Below are 17,852 nucleotides of genomic sequence, written 5' to 3'. Positions count from 1 at the left end.
GGATCGCTGGAGCCCCAGGAGTTTGAGGTTTCAGTGAGCTGTGATTGGGCCACTGTACTCCAGCCTGGGTGACAGAATGAGACCCTGTCTCTAAAGATAAATAACAATAAAAAAAACTTTCACTTATATGTGTATACACCCATTCATGGTAAATGATACTTTATTCACGTTTTAGAATTTCTGTGTAAATGACTTCAAACTCCACAGACCCTGCAGCTGGTTTTTTTTTTTCCACTCAGAATTGTTCTGCTTCCTTGTGTGCTCACTGGTGTTGCTGCTGCAGGCTGAGTTGCCGTGAGATCTTCCAGCACGCGTCCCACAGCCGCACATTTTGTGTCTTGTCTAGGACACACCTGTTACATTGAAATTGCTGTAGTTAGTATGTGCACAGCTTCAGCATCACCAGACTTTGCCAGATTGTCTTCCAAGGTTATTTGTACAATTCTCCTTCTCCCAGCAGTGCAGGAGAGGACTATATTGTATGTATTCTTTCAGAGTTTCCTTGTACATAGCCAAGCAAATAGCAGTGCAGATTTCATCTGCCCCCGCCCCCCAACCATAGAAAGGGTGCAGCATTTTTTTTTCACCTAAACAAAGTATCTTGGAGATTTTTTGCAATTTAGAGAATAGAGCATTTCCTCTTTCTTTGTTATAGGCTATGACATTTTATTGTATGAATAGACCATACTTCAAAAAAATACTCTGTCTCCCATTTATGGACATTGGGTTGCTTTCAGTCTTTTGATATGACAGACAATTCTGTGTTAGATAACTTTATGCTTATCTCATCTCACACTTTTGCTGGTCTGTAGGCTAAATTCTCGGAAAGAGTAATCACTTCCATGAAGGTTATCGGCATTCGTATTATAATTTTGATGTATAGGTAAGGCACTCTCCTAGGAAGTTTACCAATTTTCCCTCCCACCAACAATATATCGAGTGCCTTTTCTTCCTGCAGCCTTGCCAATAGAGTGTGTTAGCCAACTTGTGTATTTTTGCTAGTCTGATGTAGAAGGATGGCATCTCAGTCTAGTTTTACTGTGCACTCCTCTTATTATGAATGACATGAGTATTTTTTTAATAGGGTTTAAGAGCCTACAGTTGTATTAGTATTTCTGTGAACTGTGTTTATATCCTTTGCTGTTTTTGTCTGTATTCTTTGCGATATTTCTGTGTTTAAGGAGTTCCCAGATGACTGAGGCAAAGCCAGGTTTGGTAATCACTACCCTTGCTCAGCACCCCATTTCACTTTAAGAGGAGGCCTCCGGGAAGTGGTAGGATATCAGAGAAAATAAGTCTTTTTGTAGTCAGATAGGCAGTTAGGGTAAATGGCATTCTGCAACCCTTTGAATAAAGTTTTACTTGATTTTTATAATTGCTTCTTAAGTTCAGCATAATATAACATAGCCAGGAAAAGGACATGGGAGCCAGTATTGTGTTGAGAGATAGTGTATTAGTCTTCTCGTGCTGCTATGAAGAAATATCCGAGACTGGGTAATTTATAAAGGAAAGAGGTTACATTGACTCACAGTTCCGGCTAGGGAGGCCTCAGGAAACTTACAATCATGGCGGAAGAGGAAGCAAACACATCCTTCTTCACACAGCAGCAGGAGAGAAGTGCGGAGCAAAAGAGGGGAAAGCTCCTTACAAAACCATCAGGTCTCCTGAGAACTCAGTCACTATCACGAGAAGAGCATGAAGGTAACCGCCCCCGTGATTCAGTTACCTCCCACTCGGTCCCCACCACGAGACATGGGGATTATGGGAACTACAATTCAAGATGAGATTTGGGGGTAGACACAGCTAAACCGTATCAGACAGTACAGGTAGAGCACAGACTGGAGTCAGACTCTTAGGACTGTGACCTGAGCCCCAGGCGTTAAACACTATGTTTTTTGGACAAGCGATGTGACTTCTCAGTGCCTGTGTTTCCTCATCTGTAAAGGGGGGCATAATAATGGTATCTGCTTTCTAGAGCTATTGTAAGGACGAGATACTAAGACCCAGAGTGTTTGGAATGGCAGAAAGCATGTCATGAACCTTACATAAGTATAAACTGCTGTTACCACTGTTGCTTTTCCTCTGCCACCACCTCTGCATCTCAGCAGGCTCTGCACATGCCCGCAGAGAACAGGCTGGACAGCTGATGACAGCAGGATGTTTCTGGGGTCAAGAACTGGACTTACATCACCACTTCCCACACTCCTTTGGCCAAACTAGGGGAGGCTGAGAGACAGACTCTTCCTGTGTCCGCTGAAAGAAGAAACAACGTGGTGAATAAGCTGCTCTCTCCTATTTCAAAATAAACCAAAACACCCTAAGACAACCATCTTAGGCAGTTTTGAAGAGGCTGCTTTCCTTTTCTTACCAGGATGTAGCAGAGTCCTGGTGCTGGTGGATCCCACACTCACGTAGCCAGCCGGGGGGCGTGGGAGCGACACTGTAGGGGTTTCTTAGCATCTTGTGGTTTCAAGCAGCCCTAGGTGAGCACAGAGTGGCTTTAATTTGCTGTGCCGGTACCATGGTGGCTTTGCCAGAGTTCTCTAGGAAGAATCACAATACGTTTACTGTATCCATTGTCCTTGCAGAACCTGAATCCTGTGGACACACACGTTTGAAGCCACGTCTTTAATATTCACCTGGGTGAATTCACCTTCCACGTGCCCTTCCTTTCCTCCTGAAGATCTGGGCATTCAGTCAGTTTTATTTCCTTTTACCCCAAAGAAGTTATTAAAACAACATTTAAGAAAACCTTTTTTTATACAGTGAATCTTCTGGAAGTCAACTCTTGGGGCCTTGACTGTCTGGAAGGGTGTTCATTTCTCCCTCACTCGGATGAGACGTCACCCTCCCTTTGTGCCCGCTGGTCCTCCGGGTGTGGAGTGTCCTTCCCCACCCCCGCCTCCTCTTAAGATTTGTTCTCCACATCTGGTTTTCAGCAGCGGATGTGATGTGTCTCGGTGCAGTGGTGTGGGTTCTTTTTGATCTTTCTTGGAGTTGGTTATGCTTCTTTGTTTCATGGGTTGATGTCTCTCAAAAGCTTCACTTTGGGAAGCTTTTGGTTGTTCTCTCTTCACACATTTTTTTCTGCCTTACTTTTTCTCTCCGCTCTCTTTTCTTTCTTTCTTTTTTTTTTTTTTGGAGACAGAGTTTCACTTTTGTTGTTGAGGCTGGAGTGCAATGGCACCATCTCGGCTCACCTCAACCTCCACCTCCGGGTTCAAGTGATTCTCCTGCCTCAGCCTCCTGAGTAGCTGGGATTACGGGCATGCACCACTACGTGTGGCTAATTTTGTATTTTTAGTAGAGAGGGAGTTTCTCCATGTTGGTCAGGCTGGTCTCAAATTCCTGGCCTCAGGTGGTCCGCCCGCCTCAGCCTCCCAAAGTGCTGGGATGACAGGCGTGAGCCACCGCGCCCGGCCTGTCCTCTCCTTTTGAAATTGTATCTGTAGGTGTGTTGGGTCCTCTGATGCTTCCTGTAGATTGTGGATACTCCGTTGTGGTTTCCTTCAGTCCTTCCGTGGCTCAGCCTGGGTGGACACTTCTGTTTACCTGTCCTCGGGCTTACGGGTCCTCTCTCTCCTGTGGGCTCTCAGCCCACCTGATGAAGTCATCTTTTCTGAGATCCATTTTTCACTTCTGGCATTTCTTTCTTTCTTTTTAAAATCGTTTCCATCTCTGCTGAAACTCCCCATCTCTTTATGTCACCTGCCTTTTCATGAGCTATTTCGGCATTTTTATTTTAGTTATTTTAACATCTTTGGTCATTCCAATGTCCACCTCTTGGGCCCACCTCTTGGCCTGCCTCTGTTGAATTTGTCTCAGCAGTTTCTATGACATTCTGTGCATTTTGTGTAGAAGAACAGCAGAGACTGACGAGAGTCGTATTTCCCTGGAGAAAGGCATGCCCCCCTCCTGCCCTGCTCCCCACTGGCAGCCTGTATCTGGCTCTCAGGTGGGAGGGGCTGCACCTTGTTGCAACCTCACCTTGCCTCACTCCACTACTGCCTTCCACACCGTTGACATGTTGGATCAGGAGTTTCCTGTCCGCATGGCATGGCTTGGGACCCAAGACCCGTGGTGAAAATCTGAAGATCTCTTTTGTGTGCTACAGACAAGTGCCAGCTTTCTAAACCAGCTTGATTTTGTTTTTGGTTTTGGCCTACCAGCCAGCTTTTTGGCTTGCTAAGGTGGTCTCTTTTCTCTGCAGTCTTGCCTCTGGCTTTTTGTGCCTTGGGCGAAATCCCGCTGTGCCGTGCTCTGTCTCCAGCTGTGGATGCTCTGGAAACCCTGGGCCTCCTGGGCAGGGCTTCTCTCCACTGCCCTGCCTTCCCCTGTTGGGCGACTGCCTTGCACCTGGGAGAAGGGCTGTGTCTCTGGGGGCGGCGGGGCGGGGCAGGGGATCTCTGAACTCTTGTTTCCTTGGCGCCAGCTTCTGTGCTGTACCTGCATACCCAGTAAAGACCCTGGAGAGAGTTGGCAGGTGACTGCGGACTCATTCCGTCATCGGGGTGCCTTGAATTGTCAACAGCTATGCCAGCCCACACAGTGAGAACTTGGCTGGCTTCTTCCCTGTCCCATATGTGGTAGGTTCCCGCCTCACCCACCACCTGCCAGTTACAAGGGGGCCTGTGGGTTACTGTTTTCCTACGAAGGACCCTTCACTGTTAGGATTTAGTTCATTTTCATTTAGGGTTTTCGCATCTTCATTGCTCAGAGGGGTTCAGATGTACCAGGACTTTTTTTTAGCGTATCTACTTGTTTTATTTGTCAGGGTGGGAGCGATGGTTTTGTGTGCTCTTCTGTGTGGTAACTGGAGGTGAAAATGCCCTGTGCCGCCTTTTCTTCTTCACAGTCTTGCCAGAAGTTATCACTTTTATTAGTTCTCTCAAAAAATATTTTTCTGGGCTATGTTAATTTTTTTTCCTGTAGTATGATTGATTATTTTCTACTTTATTTAGTTCTCTTCTTTATTATTTTACTTCTACTTTTTTTGGGCTCAATTTGCTGTAATTATTGCAACTTCTTGAAATGTGCACTTAGATAATGGAGTTTTTAGCCTTTTTTCCTTATACATGCATTGAAGGCCTCATGTCTTATTCTACACAGTGTCAACGGCACCCTCTGTGTTTTGATATTTTGTACTTTTATTATTCAGCTCAAAATATTTTTTAATTTGTCTTTATTTCTTCTTTGACTAATGATTTATTTGGGAATATAGTGCTTACTTTCCAAATATTTGATGATTTTAAAATTATCTGTTTGTTTTTAATTTGAATGAAGTCAGCGTTATTATAACTCTTTATTTCACCTTGTAAAGGCCACATCTTTATGACTGAAGTAGATTTTTTGAAAAAACTAAAGAACTGCAGCATAAAGGGAACAACCCCCGGTGAGCTGGAAGGCAGTGCTGGAAGGTAGCGCTGGAAGGTAGCGCGCTAGAGTGACAGAAAAGTGGGTAGAGAGTCTGGAAGCGTAGGGTACATTCCTGGAATACCATTAACTTGTTATGATATTTTGAGGCAATAAACCCTTTCCCATTTATCTATCAAGTGGAAATAATTATCAGAATTTTCAAAGAGGTAGAAAGAGCGTGATATAAATGCATTCTTAAAACTATAATAAACAGCAAAAATATGAATGATAATATTTGTATTATCCCTTACAATTAACAAGTCTCTAACATGAATTGTTTTATCATACAAATGTCTTTTATTAATATAAACTGCTGTTATCCCATATTGTTCAAAACTAATGAACCAGACTTTCAGTCTTTAAAAACACAGCTTTGGAAAAAATCTGTATAAATTTTATATTCATAGATTGCATAGTGGTCAAATCAGGGATTTCAGGGTATCCGTCACGCAAATAATGTACACTGTAACCATTCCCCAGTTCCTCACCATCCTTCCTCCCGTTCCCTCAGTGTCCATTAACCAATTTCTCACCATCCTTCCTCCCCTTCCCTCAGTGTCCATTAACCAATTTCTCACCATCCCCCTTCCTCCCGTTCCCTCAGCCTTCCCGGCCTCCATTGCTGTCATTCTCCACTCTCCACTCATGTGTAGACATTATTCAGCACCCACATGAGTGAGAACATGTGAGATTTGACTTTCTGTGAAACATAATTTTAATGTAACCATTAAAAATCTTTAATGAAGTTGCACACGCCCTTTGTCAAGTCTAAAAAAAACATGAGAACTGTGTTTAACCGGTGCATGACTTTGCACATACTCATGCAAGAATTACTGCCAAATTTGTTTCTGCTCTCTGTCTGCAATTTCCATTACTAGCAGTTCTTGACAGAATTAACTGAGTCTTTCTCTGTGTGTGTGTGTGTGTGTGTGTGTGTGTGTACACAAATGCTGAAAACATGAGCCTTTGTGTAGGGGTCAAACAGAAGACAGGAGCCAATATTCCCAGAAACGGAGTGGTCAGATTTCCTTAAAAAATGTGCAGAGATTGTGTTTCTGGAGTTGAGGGCTCAAGTTAAAAGCAAACAAAATACCACAAAATATATAACAATTTGTTTTTTTGGAGGATTTGCGATTCTGAATTTGGATCCAGTTCTCTTAAATACACATTGAACCTCTCATAGGACATGACTCTTCAAGTTGAAATGTATTAATAGAAACCTCATTTAGAGCTGTTCAAAGAATTGGATTGATCAGTGCTTTGCTTGTTACTTCTGACTTAACTCTGCAGGTGTGACTTGGCAATCAACAGAGATCCAAAGTAGAAAGACAGTTTCATGAAAAGAACCTGCCCTCTCCAACTGGTTGAAAAAAATTCGTGGGAATAAAGACTGGTTTATGCTGATGGATGTTTTTAGCGATGTCTTTTTTTGTACCTTGGACATAGTTATTATGCCTAGGGGAAGATAGTCCCATGAAGCTGGGATGCCATGAGCGACCCGCTTGCTGGGCCCAGGTTGATCCTGGGCCTGCTCTGGGTTGCTGAATGCGATCCTCCCAAGCGCGGCTGGAGATGCTGTTATTTTCCCGGGGCAGTGTGAGTTCTAGCTAGGAGAGAAATTAATGATTAGAGAGCAAATGTGGATCGTTTGTCTGTGTCCCCGGTTCTAAGCATTCAGAGTATGGTTGGGTGTACCAGGAAAGGCTCCTTGGAAAGGCGATTATGTGAGTTGCTTGGATGCTAGGCAGCCTCGTCTGTCTGCTAGAAAGTGGGAGCTGATGGGAGCAGGAGAGGGATGGGGACACTCCAGGGACCAGGCGAGTCTGCCAGGAGCTTAGCCAGGGTGTGTGTGTTAGGGTAGGGCTGAGTGGGGAAGTGTATATGTGCCAGATGGCTTTTATCTACGTGCCTTTAAAAAACACTATACTTTTTCCTCTTGAGGATTTTAGAAGCCAGTGCCGAGGACTGGGGAAGCTTGGTCATGAGGCTACTTATTTTAGTAATGGCCTAAGTTTCTTTCCTTCTGTTTTTCTTTCCTTCTTTTTTTTTTTTTTTCTTCATAGAAATCTTAATTCCAGTTTCTTTCTTCATTCCCTCATTGTTTTCCCTTTAATCAAACTTTTGGTTGCTATTTTGAAGGAGGCATTGGGAACAGCGACAAAAGCAAGGCCCAGCCCCTCCTATGAACACAAGCATAGCTTAGTAGGAGACACAGACCTCTGTGGGCATGTGTGGAGCCGGAGCCGTGCCTCATGGACCACACAGAAGGGCCAGCGCAGGCTTCCTGAGACTCAGCTGAATCTTGAAAGACGAGTTCTATTTAGCTGTATCAAAAAAAGCACAACTCCTCCAGAAGACACCATCCACACAGCCAGCCTGTCCGCCCCACCCGAGAGGCTGCAGGGAATAATTGGAGTAGTGCTGCCAAAGAAGTTTGTAGATCCTTCCCCTGCTGGAAAAAAGAGAAGACAACCGTTTTTTTTTAAATAAAAACATTTGCCAGAGATCATGGGTTTTGGCAGGTTATGTTTTATAGGGTACAGCCTTTTAGTGTAAAATGAAGAACATGTCGAGTTCAGGTGCGTTTGTATAATTGAAGCACATTTTCGTTGATTTAACACTATTAAATAGAATCGTGGGAAGAGTTCAGGTTTCCGTAGTGCCTGTTAGGGGAGAGATGCTGGGCTGGATACTTCACATTTGTTTTAACGTTTAGTTTTCACAGTGAGCCCCTGAGGTATTATTCTGTGCGCGTTATTGAGGAAGGAAGCAAAGCTCTGAGAATAAATTGCTCAGCTTCACATAAACAGCAAGTGGTCCACCTGGGGTTTGAACCCAGGTGGGTTTGACGCAGAAGCTTAGGAGTTTTCCATTGTATGAACCTGCCTTCCCTAGGGAAAAGAAAAAGTCTTGTTCTCAAATCAAATAAAAATTTGCCTTGTCATTTGGAGACCTAATAATCACCTTAGGGTAGATGAGGGAGTAAAGCCCAAAAAAGCAGTCAGCATGAAAGCGAGAGAAACAAGAGAGATCCGACACACAGATCACCGCACTGAGGCTCAGGCTTGCTCAGTGCTTCACACCTCGGCATTAGCAGAGAGGAGTCGTGACAGCGAGCTCTCTGGGTTTCTTCTTTCGTTTCTTTTTCTCTTTTGTAGTCTCAACTGTGGACATCACTCTGTTGTATAAAACCGCTGAGGAGCAAAATGGCTGGAAACACTATCCTGGTCTCTTGTCAGGCCTTGGATTTCATCCCAGCGCCAGCACAAGCTGAGGGAATTTGGATCTGTCTGTGGGGGCCCAATTGCAAAATGACTACACACATATCTGGGACTTTGGTGTTTCTTCTTTGCCCAGAAGCAGCTTTGGTTTAACCGAAATTGCAGCTTAGTCCTAGAAAGAATAGAAGACATTTTGAAAAATCTGCCTGCTAACTTTTCAGTTTTAAGAATGTAAGTTTCGCAAGCGCTGGAACCTTGTCTGTCTGATTTGCTGCACGTCCCCCCTGACCACAGTGGGCCTGGACGCTGAGGAGCTCAGTAGGAGTTGGAGAAACACGTAGTGACTGTACGCAGGGGACAGCTGGGAAAGCCCTCGTGCATGGAATTCTGAACTGCAGGCTCACCATCCCTGCGTCTGAAAGTCTAGTCCACAATCATTTTCTGAGCTCTTATCGTAGGTCATCAAAACGCTCACAGTAATAACAGTGTTGCTTTCATGGTTTGAACGTGCACATGCCACATGCTGGCTTAGACTTCTTCCATAGCAGATCTCACTGTCTCAGTTGAACCATAGTCCTGCAAGACAGGTAATCTTGACACTCATTCCCTTGCTAGGGAGGAAACTGAAGCTCCGAGAGATTAAATACTTTTCCCCAAGGCCACACAACTGATAACAGATATATATATATATATTTTTGGAGATGGCGTTTCGCTCTTGTCGCCCTGGCTGCAGTGCAATGGTGCGATCTTGGCTTACCACAACCTCCGCCTCTCGGGTTCAAGCGATTCTCCTGCCTCAGCCTCCTGAGTTGCTGAGATTACAGGCTTGCACTACCACACCTGGCTAATTTTGTATTTTTGGTAGAGACAGGGCTTCTCCATGTTGGTCAGACTGGTCTCAAACTCCCGACCTCAGGTGATCCGCCCACCTCGGTCTCCCAAAGTGTTGGGATTACAGGCATGAGCCAGTGTGCGCCTGGCCTGGTAACAGATAGTCTTACTGAGAAAGTGGATTCTCTCAGACAGGCTGTGCTGGCCTCTCTGCCTTCTCTCTCTTCCCTCCACATCCTCACTCTGCCTTTTGTTAAAATGGAAGCATCCTTCAGCAGGAGAAGGAACACTTTGGAAACGCCTTCCTTTGCTCATCTCCTCCTCCACCCGGTTCCCCACTCCCAGTCTCTCCCAGTCTCTCTGCTTCCCTTAGGGAGTCACAGCTGTCTCTGTCTGTCTGTCTGTCTGTCTGTCTCTCTGTCTCTCTGGGCTCATCTCCCTCCATGGAGCCGTCTTCTCCCTCTCCTTGGAGACTGTGCGCTCCTGGTTTTCTGCCTGCTTTTCCATGCCTTCCAGCTCAGCATCTTTTACCAGCTTCTCTCCTTTAACTCTACTCCTTAACGCCGACGGGCTCCGGGTCCTTCTTCCTGATCTCTGTTCTTCTCTGTCTTGCTATCTTCCCTGGTAAACTCATCCAGTCCAAGGCTGTGAGCATCATCTTTTTGCCAGTGGCTCCCAGTTTTCTAGCCCTGACTAGAAGTTTGCTATTGACTTCAAACTGGCTTCTTTCCACCCAGCCTATTTCTCTGTCCAGTCTTCCTCTGAGTAAATAGTACCACCCGGTTGCTAAGAATCCAGGAGTCACCTTGGAGTCAGCTCTTTCCTTCAAGCCCCATGTCCGATCCAGCTGGGCCTGGCGATTCTCCCTCGGGTACCTCCTGACTCCCTTTCCTTCCTTCCATCTTCACTGTGGTCACTCCAGCCCCTGCTGCCGCCTGCACAGCTACAGCAACGGCCTCTCACGGATTTCCCTATGCTTTTTTGTTGTTGTTCCTGTATAATTATTTCTTCTCACAGCAACTAGAGTGCTTTCTACAGCCTTTTAACAATTGAGTGCTGGTTATGCTTTAGGCCCCGTCTTGGCGCATTTAACCTTCAGAAGGTAGGCACTGTTGCACCTACACTTCTCAGATGAGGAAGCTGAAGCACAGAGCAGTTAATTGATTTGTCCAAGGTTAAAGCCAGGATGAATCCCAGGCGGCAGGTCCTAGTCAGTGCTCTTGAATCCGGTCCCTCCTTTCCTTGAAATGCTCCCAGGGCCTGTCTTCTCCTGGGCCTGAAGGCTCCTACTGGCCTCCTGCCTCATCTCCTACCACGTTCTCTCTCTCTCCTCCTGCCAGTTTGCACTCTGGGTTATTCCCAAACTCTTCACATCCACCACAGGGCTTTTTCACCAGCTGTTCCTGCTGCCCAGAGCCCTTCCCCACCGCTTGTTCACAGGCTGGACCCTTCAACGTCATTGCATAAGGCTCCCCGGTCTCTTGATCCAAAGTAACCACCCACCATCTTGTATTCTTGGTGGCACTTACTGCTGCCTCATGTTGCCGTCGTTCTTTTGGTGACCCTTATTTTTCATGGTGATAAATAAATTACATGGAATGAAACTCCACACCAGCAGGAAACGTAGATGCATGTTCCACACCCTGTGTCGGTGCCAGCGTTGATAGACTTTGGGTGAATGAATGCGTGGGTAACTGAACAAATGCATACCTGACATCCTGGAACTCAGAGCCGGGTGCTTTGAGTCCATCAATTTCCCTACCGTGCCCTGTGGCTCTGTCTGTACAACTCACAGTTCAAGCTTTTAGGTGTCTCTGCCCTCGGTCATACTCACAAAGTGTCTCTGCTTTTTATAGGTGATCAAAGAAGCCTATAGTGGTTGTAGTGGCCCCGCGGATTCAGAGTGTCCTCCTCCACCGAGCTCCCCGGTGCACAAGGCGGAACTGGAGAAGGTAAGGGCGTTGCTCTTGCTGGGTGGGGACTGTGACCTCGCAGTGGTTTGGGGTCTCCTTCAGAGTTTGATAACATTCTCTGAGAATTTCAGCACTTCCACTTAAAAAAAAAAGAAAGAAAGAAAAAATGCAATTGTGCTTCCCATCTTCTTAACTGCCTGCTTTGTGTAAGCTTGAATTAGTCATTTTACAGACTGTGTAGTTAGTATTGTTATTCGCAGCTACAGATGAAAAAACGGATTTAAAGGCGTGAGGGCCTTGTTCAAAGTCACATAGCTAGTAAATGGCAGAGCTGAAGTCTGAAGGCATGCCTGTCTACTTCTGGAATACAGCAGGTGCTTCATAAATGTACCCTCACAAAGGTCTCTTCCCAGCAGACCAGGATGTGTCTCCATCTCCCTTTGCTTTGCACTCTTGTTGCTTGTTGGAAGGCAGAGGAGCACCGCAGTGGGCGGGGATGGCCTGTCATCTGTACACCTCTTTTTGCCAGAAATGTATGGAGCCCATCACCGTTACGCCACAGGCCCTGCTCTGCTTGCACTTTGTTTGTCTGAATCTAACGGATATTGTTTCCTTGGAGAACCCTGACTTCCTGCCATGAGACCTTCTGCTGGTAGCTTGTGTTCCCGGGGCTTTCTGAGCCCTCCCTCTAGCCTCCTGCCAGTGAAGAGACAGATCCCTTCTTGCCTGTCCTCATATGAGTCAGGATTCTCCAGAGGAACAGAATTAATGGGATGTATGTACGTAGAAGCATATTTCTTAGAAGGCATTGGTTCACGTAATGATGGAGGCTGCAAGTCTGAAACCTGCAGTGTGGCCCACAGGTGGAGACCCAGGAGAGCCGATGGTGCAGGTGAAGTGTGAAGGCGTCCGCAGGAATTTAGGGAGATTTCACTGGCTCAGGGAGGACAGTGTTTTTGTTCCATCGAGGGCCCCAACTGATTGGATGAGGCCCACCCACATTACAGAGGACAGGCTGCTTCCTCAGAGCTCCCTAATTTAAACGTTAATCTAATCCCCAAATGCCTCCCACATTGACACATAAAATTAAACATCACAGTCCTCATCCTCACACCGTAATGGAACAGGCTGTTTTTTTCCCTGACTATAAAACCAGTATCTGCTCACTTTAGAAAATTCAGAAAGCTCATAGAAACATAAACGGGATGAAAAAAGTCACTCATTACAACTGCACATAGAGAATGCAGCTCCTCTTAACACTACTGATATATTAAACACTGTTTCCTGAGTTCAAGGGTTTCTCTTACGGCTTGGATAAGCTTATGCATAAAATTTCTTATACTGCTTTTTTTTCACTGAACCTTTATATTATTAGCAAATTTCCAGGTTTTTAACAACTCTTAAGCCACAAGCGTTTTTACATTTTCTCATTATCATTAGCTTTAATGTCAAATTTGTACGACTCCACTATCACTTAGGTAACTGCCCCCCAGTACTTGTTTTGTCCTTTTTTTTTTTTTTATTTTGTGAAATGGAGTTTTGCTCTTGTTGTCCAGGCTGGAGTGCAATGGTGCGATCCTGGATCGCTGCAGCCTCCACCTCCTGGGTTCAAGCGATTCTCCTCTCTCAGCCTCCTGAGTAGCTGGGATTACAGGCACACACCACCAAGCCCAGCTAATTTTTATATTTTTAGTAGAGATGGGGTTTCACCGTGTTTGTCAGGCTGGTCTCGAGTTCCTGACCTCATGATCCACCCACCTCGGCCTCCCAAAGTGCTGGGATTACAGGCGTGAGCCACCGCACCTGTCCCGTGTTGCCCTTTTTTAGGCCATCTAAAATAAAATAGTACTTGACGTATTTTGCATAATTTTTGCTGATTCTCTGCCTGTTACCTGAGAATAGATTTCTGGAAGCTGATTACTAGACCAAAGGATAGACCTCTTTTTCTTTTTTAAGATTTTGATTCATATTGAAAATCAAATTGCTTTCCCAAAAGGTTGATGCGATTTCATTTCCCATCAGACTGCATCCAAGTTCCTCATCCACGCACTCACACCAGAATTGGCAATTCCGCTTTACTTATGTTGGTTTTTAAGGCAGTACCGTGAGCACTCGGCGGGACCTGTTGCCCTGGATTCCCCGGGCTGTTCCTGGTGTGAGAGCCAAGGCGGTACCAGCTCTAGGTCATTGTATCCCTGGAACTCAGCTTCCCACTAAGTGGCACTCATTCCTTCACTGCAGCTCTTAGGGGATTGCCCCTCGAATTCCAGGTTGAACACATGTGTTCCTTTGTGCCTGGGAACTGCCCACACATCTCAAATGTGTCCCAGTCTCCCAGGCCCTGGTGGAAGACACAGGATATGAGGACAGTGTTTGGACGCCACTCCCTCCACTGTGACCCCACAGGTTCTTGGGTGGCAGTGGAAGGGGTCTAGCTGTAAACACTCTACCTCATTCAGATACTAACGTGGAATCCTAATCACGCTCATTAAAGCCAGAGGTTAGGACTGAGATAGTGACAGTACCCCATCCCCTTCCAAGGGTTTTGATAGTAACCTTGCTTTCACTCTGTGTACATTCTGAGTGTATTTGTTACAAGCACGTACTAGACACTCACCCAATTAATTATTGGTGAATGACAGGAAGAAATTAAATGGACTATGGAGTATTTCCTTCTGCAAGGATAATATGGCTTGGTGAGGGAAATATTTTTGGAATCATAATATTTTTTCAAAATCATTTACAAGAAGTGATTTGAATGAAATAGGCATGAGACAGTATATATATAGGTTAGTATAATTATAGCCTCAGTGAGGTTCCCCCCGACCCTCCCTCCCCACTCTGGATGTTTTTAAAGCGGCTGTAGCCACCTAACCAGCCAGTCTTTGTTATAGTTAAGCTCTAACTACTTCTGGATTGCTATGAATTCGGCCCATGTTTTCTTTCACTTTCGAGATAACTTTTGGTTGATCCATCACACATCCACTGTAAGAATAACTTAATCCTTTTTCTCCTTACAGAAACTGTCTTCAGAGAGACCCAGCTCGGATGGGGAGGGCGTGGTGGAGAATGGAATTAGCACATGCAATGGAAAGGAGCAAGGTGAGTTCCGCTTGTGCCAAAGATATATACACTTAAAAAAACCCCACAGCCTGGTTTGTAAAGTCTGATTGTACGAAAAATGTGCTGGGTGATTCAGATGTGTAGATATCATCACCATTGCTCAGGATACCGATGGGAGTGCCTGGAAAACCCTTTGGTTAACATCAACCCTGCAGGTCTTCCTTTTCCATCCTGCCAGACCTTGGCCGAGGTTGCCATCTGTTGTCTTTTTCTGCCCTGCATATGTTTCGAACTTATGACGCCCAGCTGGTTATTTCTTCACTCGATCTAGCACTGAGACAAATTTGCATTGGTGAACCGCTGGTGTGTTGCTTAGGGACCTGGTGTCCAATGAAAAGAACTTTGGATAAGGAGGCAAGAAACCCACTTTCTCATTCAAGCTCTGCCTTTGCTTAGCCCCATGATCTTGAGCAAGTATTCCCTCTTGATGAGCCTCAGTTTCCCCATCTTTAAAATGAGGAGGCCAGACCTGCAGATTTCTGAGATTCTTAAAAAAGATTTTCTGAAAATGTCTTTATTTTGCCTTCATTTGAAACATTTTTAAAAAGTACATAATATAAAAATATACATAATATAAAATACACCATATTAACCGTGTCACAGCGTACAGTTCAGTGCGTTAAGTACATTTACGTTGTACTGTCATCACTGCTGTCAGTCTCCAGAACTCTTTTCATCTTGCGAGAGTGAAGCTCTGTCCCCTTTAAACACTGACTCCCCATTCCCTCCTCCCCAACCCCTGGCACCCCCATTCTGCTTCCCGTCTCATGAATCTGACTTCTCTAGGGACCTCATCCAAGTGGAGTCCTGCAGGCCATGTCCTTCTGTAAGTGCTTATTCCACTTAGTTCCATGTGCTCAAGGTTCATCTGTAATGTGGCCTGTGTCAGAATTTCTTTCCTTTTTAAGACTGCATAATATTCCATTGGATGGATGGACCACATTTTGTTTTCCCATTTATCTGTCGATGAACACGTGGGCGGCTTCCACCTTTTGGCTGGTGTGAATAATGCTACCATGAACGTGGATGTGCAAATAACGAAGCCTCGATCTTTCTAGAGATAGAAATTAAATGCTGTAAAATTCACCCTGTTTGGCATACTGTTGGTGAGTTTTGATGAATGCTGGCAGGCACGTAACCATCACCACAATCAAGATCTGCAGCTATTAGAGCATGGCTCTAACCCCCCAGCCCCCACCATGTTCCCTCTGCTCTTTCTCTCCTGTCTGCCTCTGCCTCTGCCTCTGCCCCAGGCCCTGGCAGCTGCTGCTCCGTTTCCTGTCCTTTACCAGAATGTCGTAACGTGGAAGCATCTCGTTTGCAGACTTCTGAGTGTGGTTTCTTTCACTCAGCTGCGTTGGAGAGTCGTCCGTGTTTGTGGCTGGTGTCCGTCGTTGGTTCTTTGCTGCTGCTGGCGGCATTGTGTTGTGTGGATGGACCACAGTCAGCCCATTCACCGCTTGAAGAACATTTGAGCTGTTTCCACTTTGGGGCGATTGTTTAAAAAAATCTGTTCTGTGCATTCAGAGACATATGGACATATGTTTGCGTGGACATATGTTTTCATTTCCCTCGGGTAAATACCTAGGAGTGGCTTGTTTGGTCATAGCCTTCTCTCCAGCCTCGGTATTGTCACGTTTGTTTTGTTCTTTCTATTTGAGCCATTTTAATAGGGGTGTAGTGTATGCAGTTGTGTTTTAATTTGCATTTCCCTAATAACTAACAGTGTTGAACGTTTTTTAATATGCTTATGTGCCATCAGGGTATCTTCTTTGGTGAAATGTCTTGTTGGATCTTTTGCTCATATTTTTATTGGATTATTCGTGCTTATTGAGTTTTGAGAGTTCATTGTATTTTCTGAATACAAGTCCTTTATCAGATGTGTTTTGTACATATATTCCCCCAATCTGTGGCTGGACTTTAATTTCCGTAGCAGTGTGTGGACTGAGGTGAAGGGCAGGACTTGTGGTGGGGACGGAGAGCTCCCTCTGCAAAGCCAGACCGCCTGTGTGCTCATTGAACCTGTGACCTTGGCTGCTCAGCTGACTAATCCGACCCCCCGAGCCCATCTGCCCACTCCTGGAGGGAGCCAAGTCTTTCCTGTCTGTGGTGAAGTCACCTTAAACCAAGTAGCAATCCAGCCCACTGAGAGTCTCGGGGCTCAGAGAATCGGGACGGTTATGACATTACAAAGTTCACTCTCAGAGGTCATGATACCCACTTTTTCCATATGTGGTTTTTTGAGTCTGTCCTATCTGAGTGTAATTTTGGTTCTGTCCATCGGAAGTTATTCAGTGGAAAGTATTATCAGTGTCTTCCACAGGGCACACATTATGTGTAATCAAAACCAGGAATGCTATCTTTAAGTTTTGCCCTGAAATAAAATAACATACAATCTCAATGTTCCTGCTTAGAAGCTGAGGGGCAGCAGACGTTGGTTTGCTTGGTTCCTTTTCTGGTTTGCTATTTCTTCTCCCAATGCGCCTATTAGGTTCTACAGAATAATATGTGTGTCTGGATGCACTTTTGAGCGAGTATATCTATATTTAAAATTCTCCTGTTTCCTCTTAACAAGAACAACCTTCTATACTTTGGAATTAAATGGTGGTGACCTTGGTTTACACATTTTCTTTTTGTCTGGCATGGTGCTTTGCAGATACAGACACTCAGTAGTTACTGGAGAAAGTTAAGGCTGAAGTACATTCTAACCTTCTCTCTTAGCTTTTGTCCTTGCCTCTCACTCTTAACCAATTTGCAACTGAGAGATTTCAGTTAAGCTCCTTTATCCCAGCTATGTGGTAACTCAGGCACATTTCTCTGCGGGCTGCATGGAGAAAATCCTGAACTCATACAGGTTTTTCTTAGTGTTAGAATCTCAGATGAAGAAAGAGACAGTCCAGGCTCCATGCGGTCAAAGCCACAGGGAGTGACTCTGGAATGCCTTTTTCTTCCCTCAGGGCGGAATCCCTCCTGTCTAATAAACCGACACAGTACGGTTGGTCCTGCAGCAGGTGTGAGGAGTGCGGGCTCAGGAGGTCCTGGGACCTTCTGTCTGGGAGCTGTGAGGCTTCTCAGCCCCACTTCACATCTGTAAGACGTGATCATTTGTGAATGTGTCTGTTGATAGAAGTCACTGAATACAAAGTCTGATGGTATTAATTCTCATGCCCCTATTCCTCCCGGTAGCCTAAATAATAATAATAAAAAGCGCCTGAATTCCTATTTCCATAGGTTACTGGGAGACTCTCTGGGTTTATGATAGCTGTGGTTGTAGAGAGTGCCCCGCGTTAGCCTTGCTCCAGTGGCCTGTGCCAGTGTGCCCACCTCACCGGCCAGTGTGTGCCGGACA

General features: G+C 45.3%; 1 protein-coding gene across 2 annotated transcripts in view; it reads left to right on the top strand.

Annotated features, from left to right (window-relative positions):
- AFAP1 (actin filament associated protein 1) overlaps positions 1–17,852 on the top strand; it is a 137,083-nt gene that overhangs the window by 47,592 nt on the left and 71,639 nt on the right. For both annotated transcript variants that reach the window (XM_012002172.1, XM_012002171.1), the window contains 2 exons: positions 11,324–11,419; positions 14,401–14,482. In XM_012002172.1, coding sequence (XP_011857562.1) covers positions 11,324–11,419; positions 14,401–14,482 — 178 coding nt within the window. The remainder of the gene's footprint in view (positions 1–11,323; positions 11,420–14,400; positions 14,483–17,852) is intronic.

The sequence above is a fragment of the Mandrillus leucophaeus genome, unplaced genomic scaffold, assembly GCF_000951045.1.
Source record: "Mandrillus leucophaeus isolate KB7577 unplaced genomic scaffold, Mleu.le_1.0 Scaffold68, whole genome shotgun sequence".
In the NCBI taxonomy this organism is placed as follows: domain Eukaryota; kingdom Metazoa; phylum Chordata; class Mammalia; order Primates; family Cercopithecidae; genus Mandrillus; species Mandrillus leucophaeus.
The sequence above is the reverse complement of the archived record's forward strand: the minus strand, read 5'-3'. Positions and strand labels throughout refer to the sequence as shown.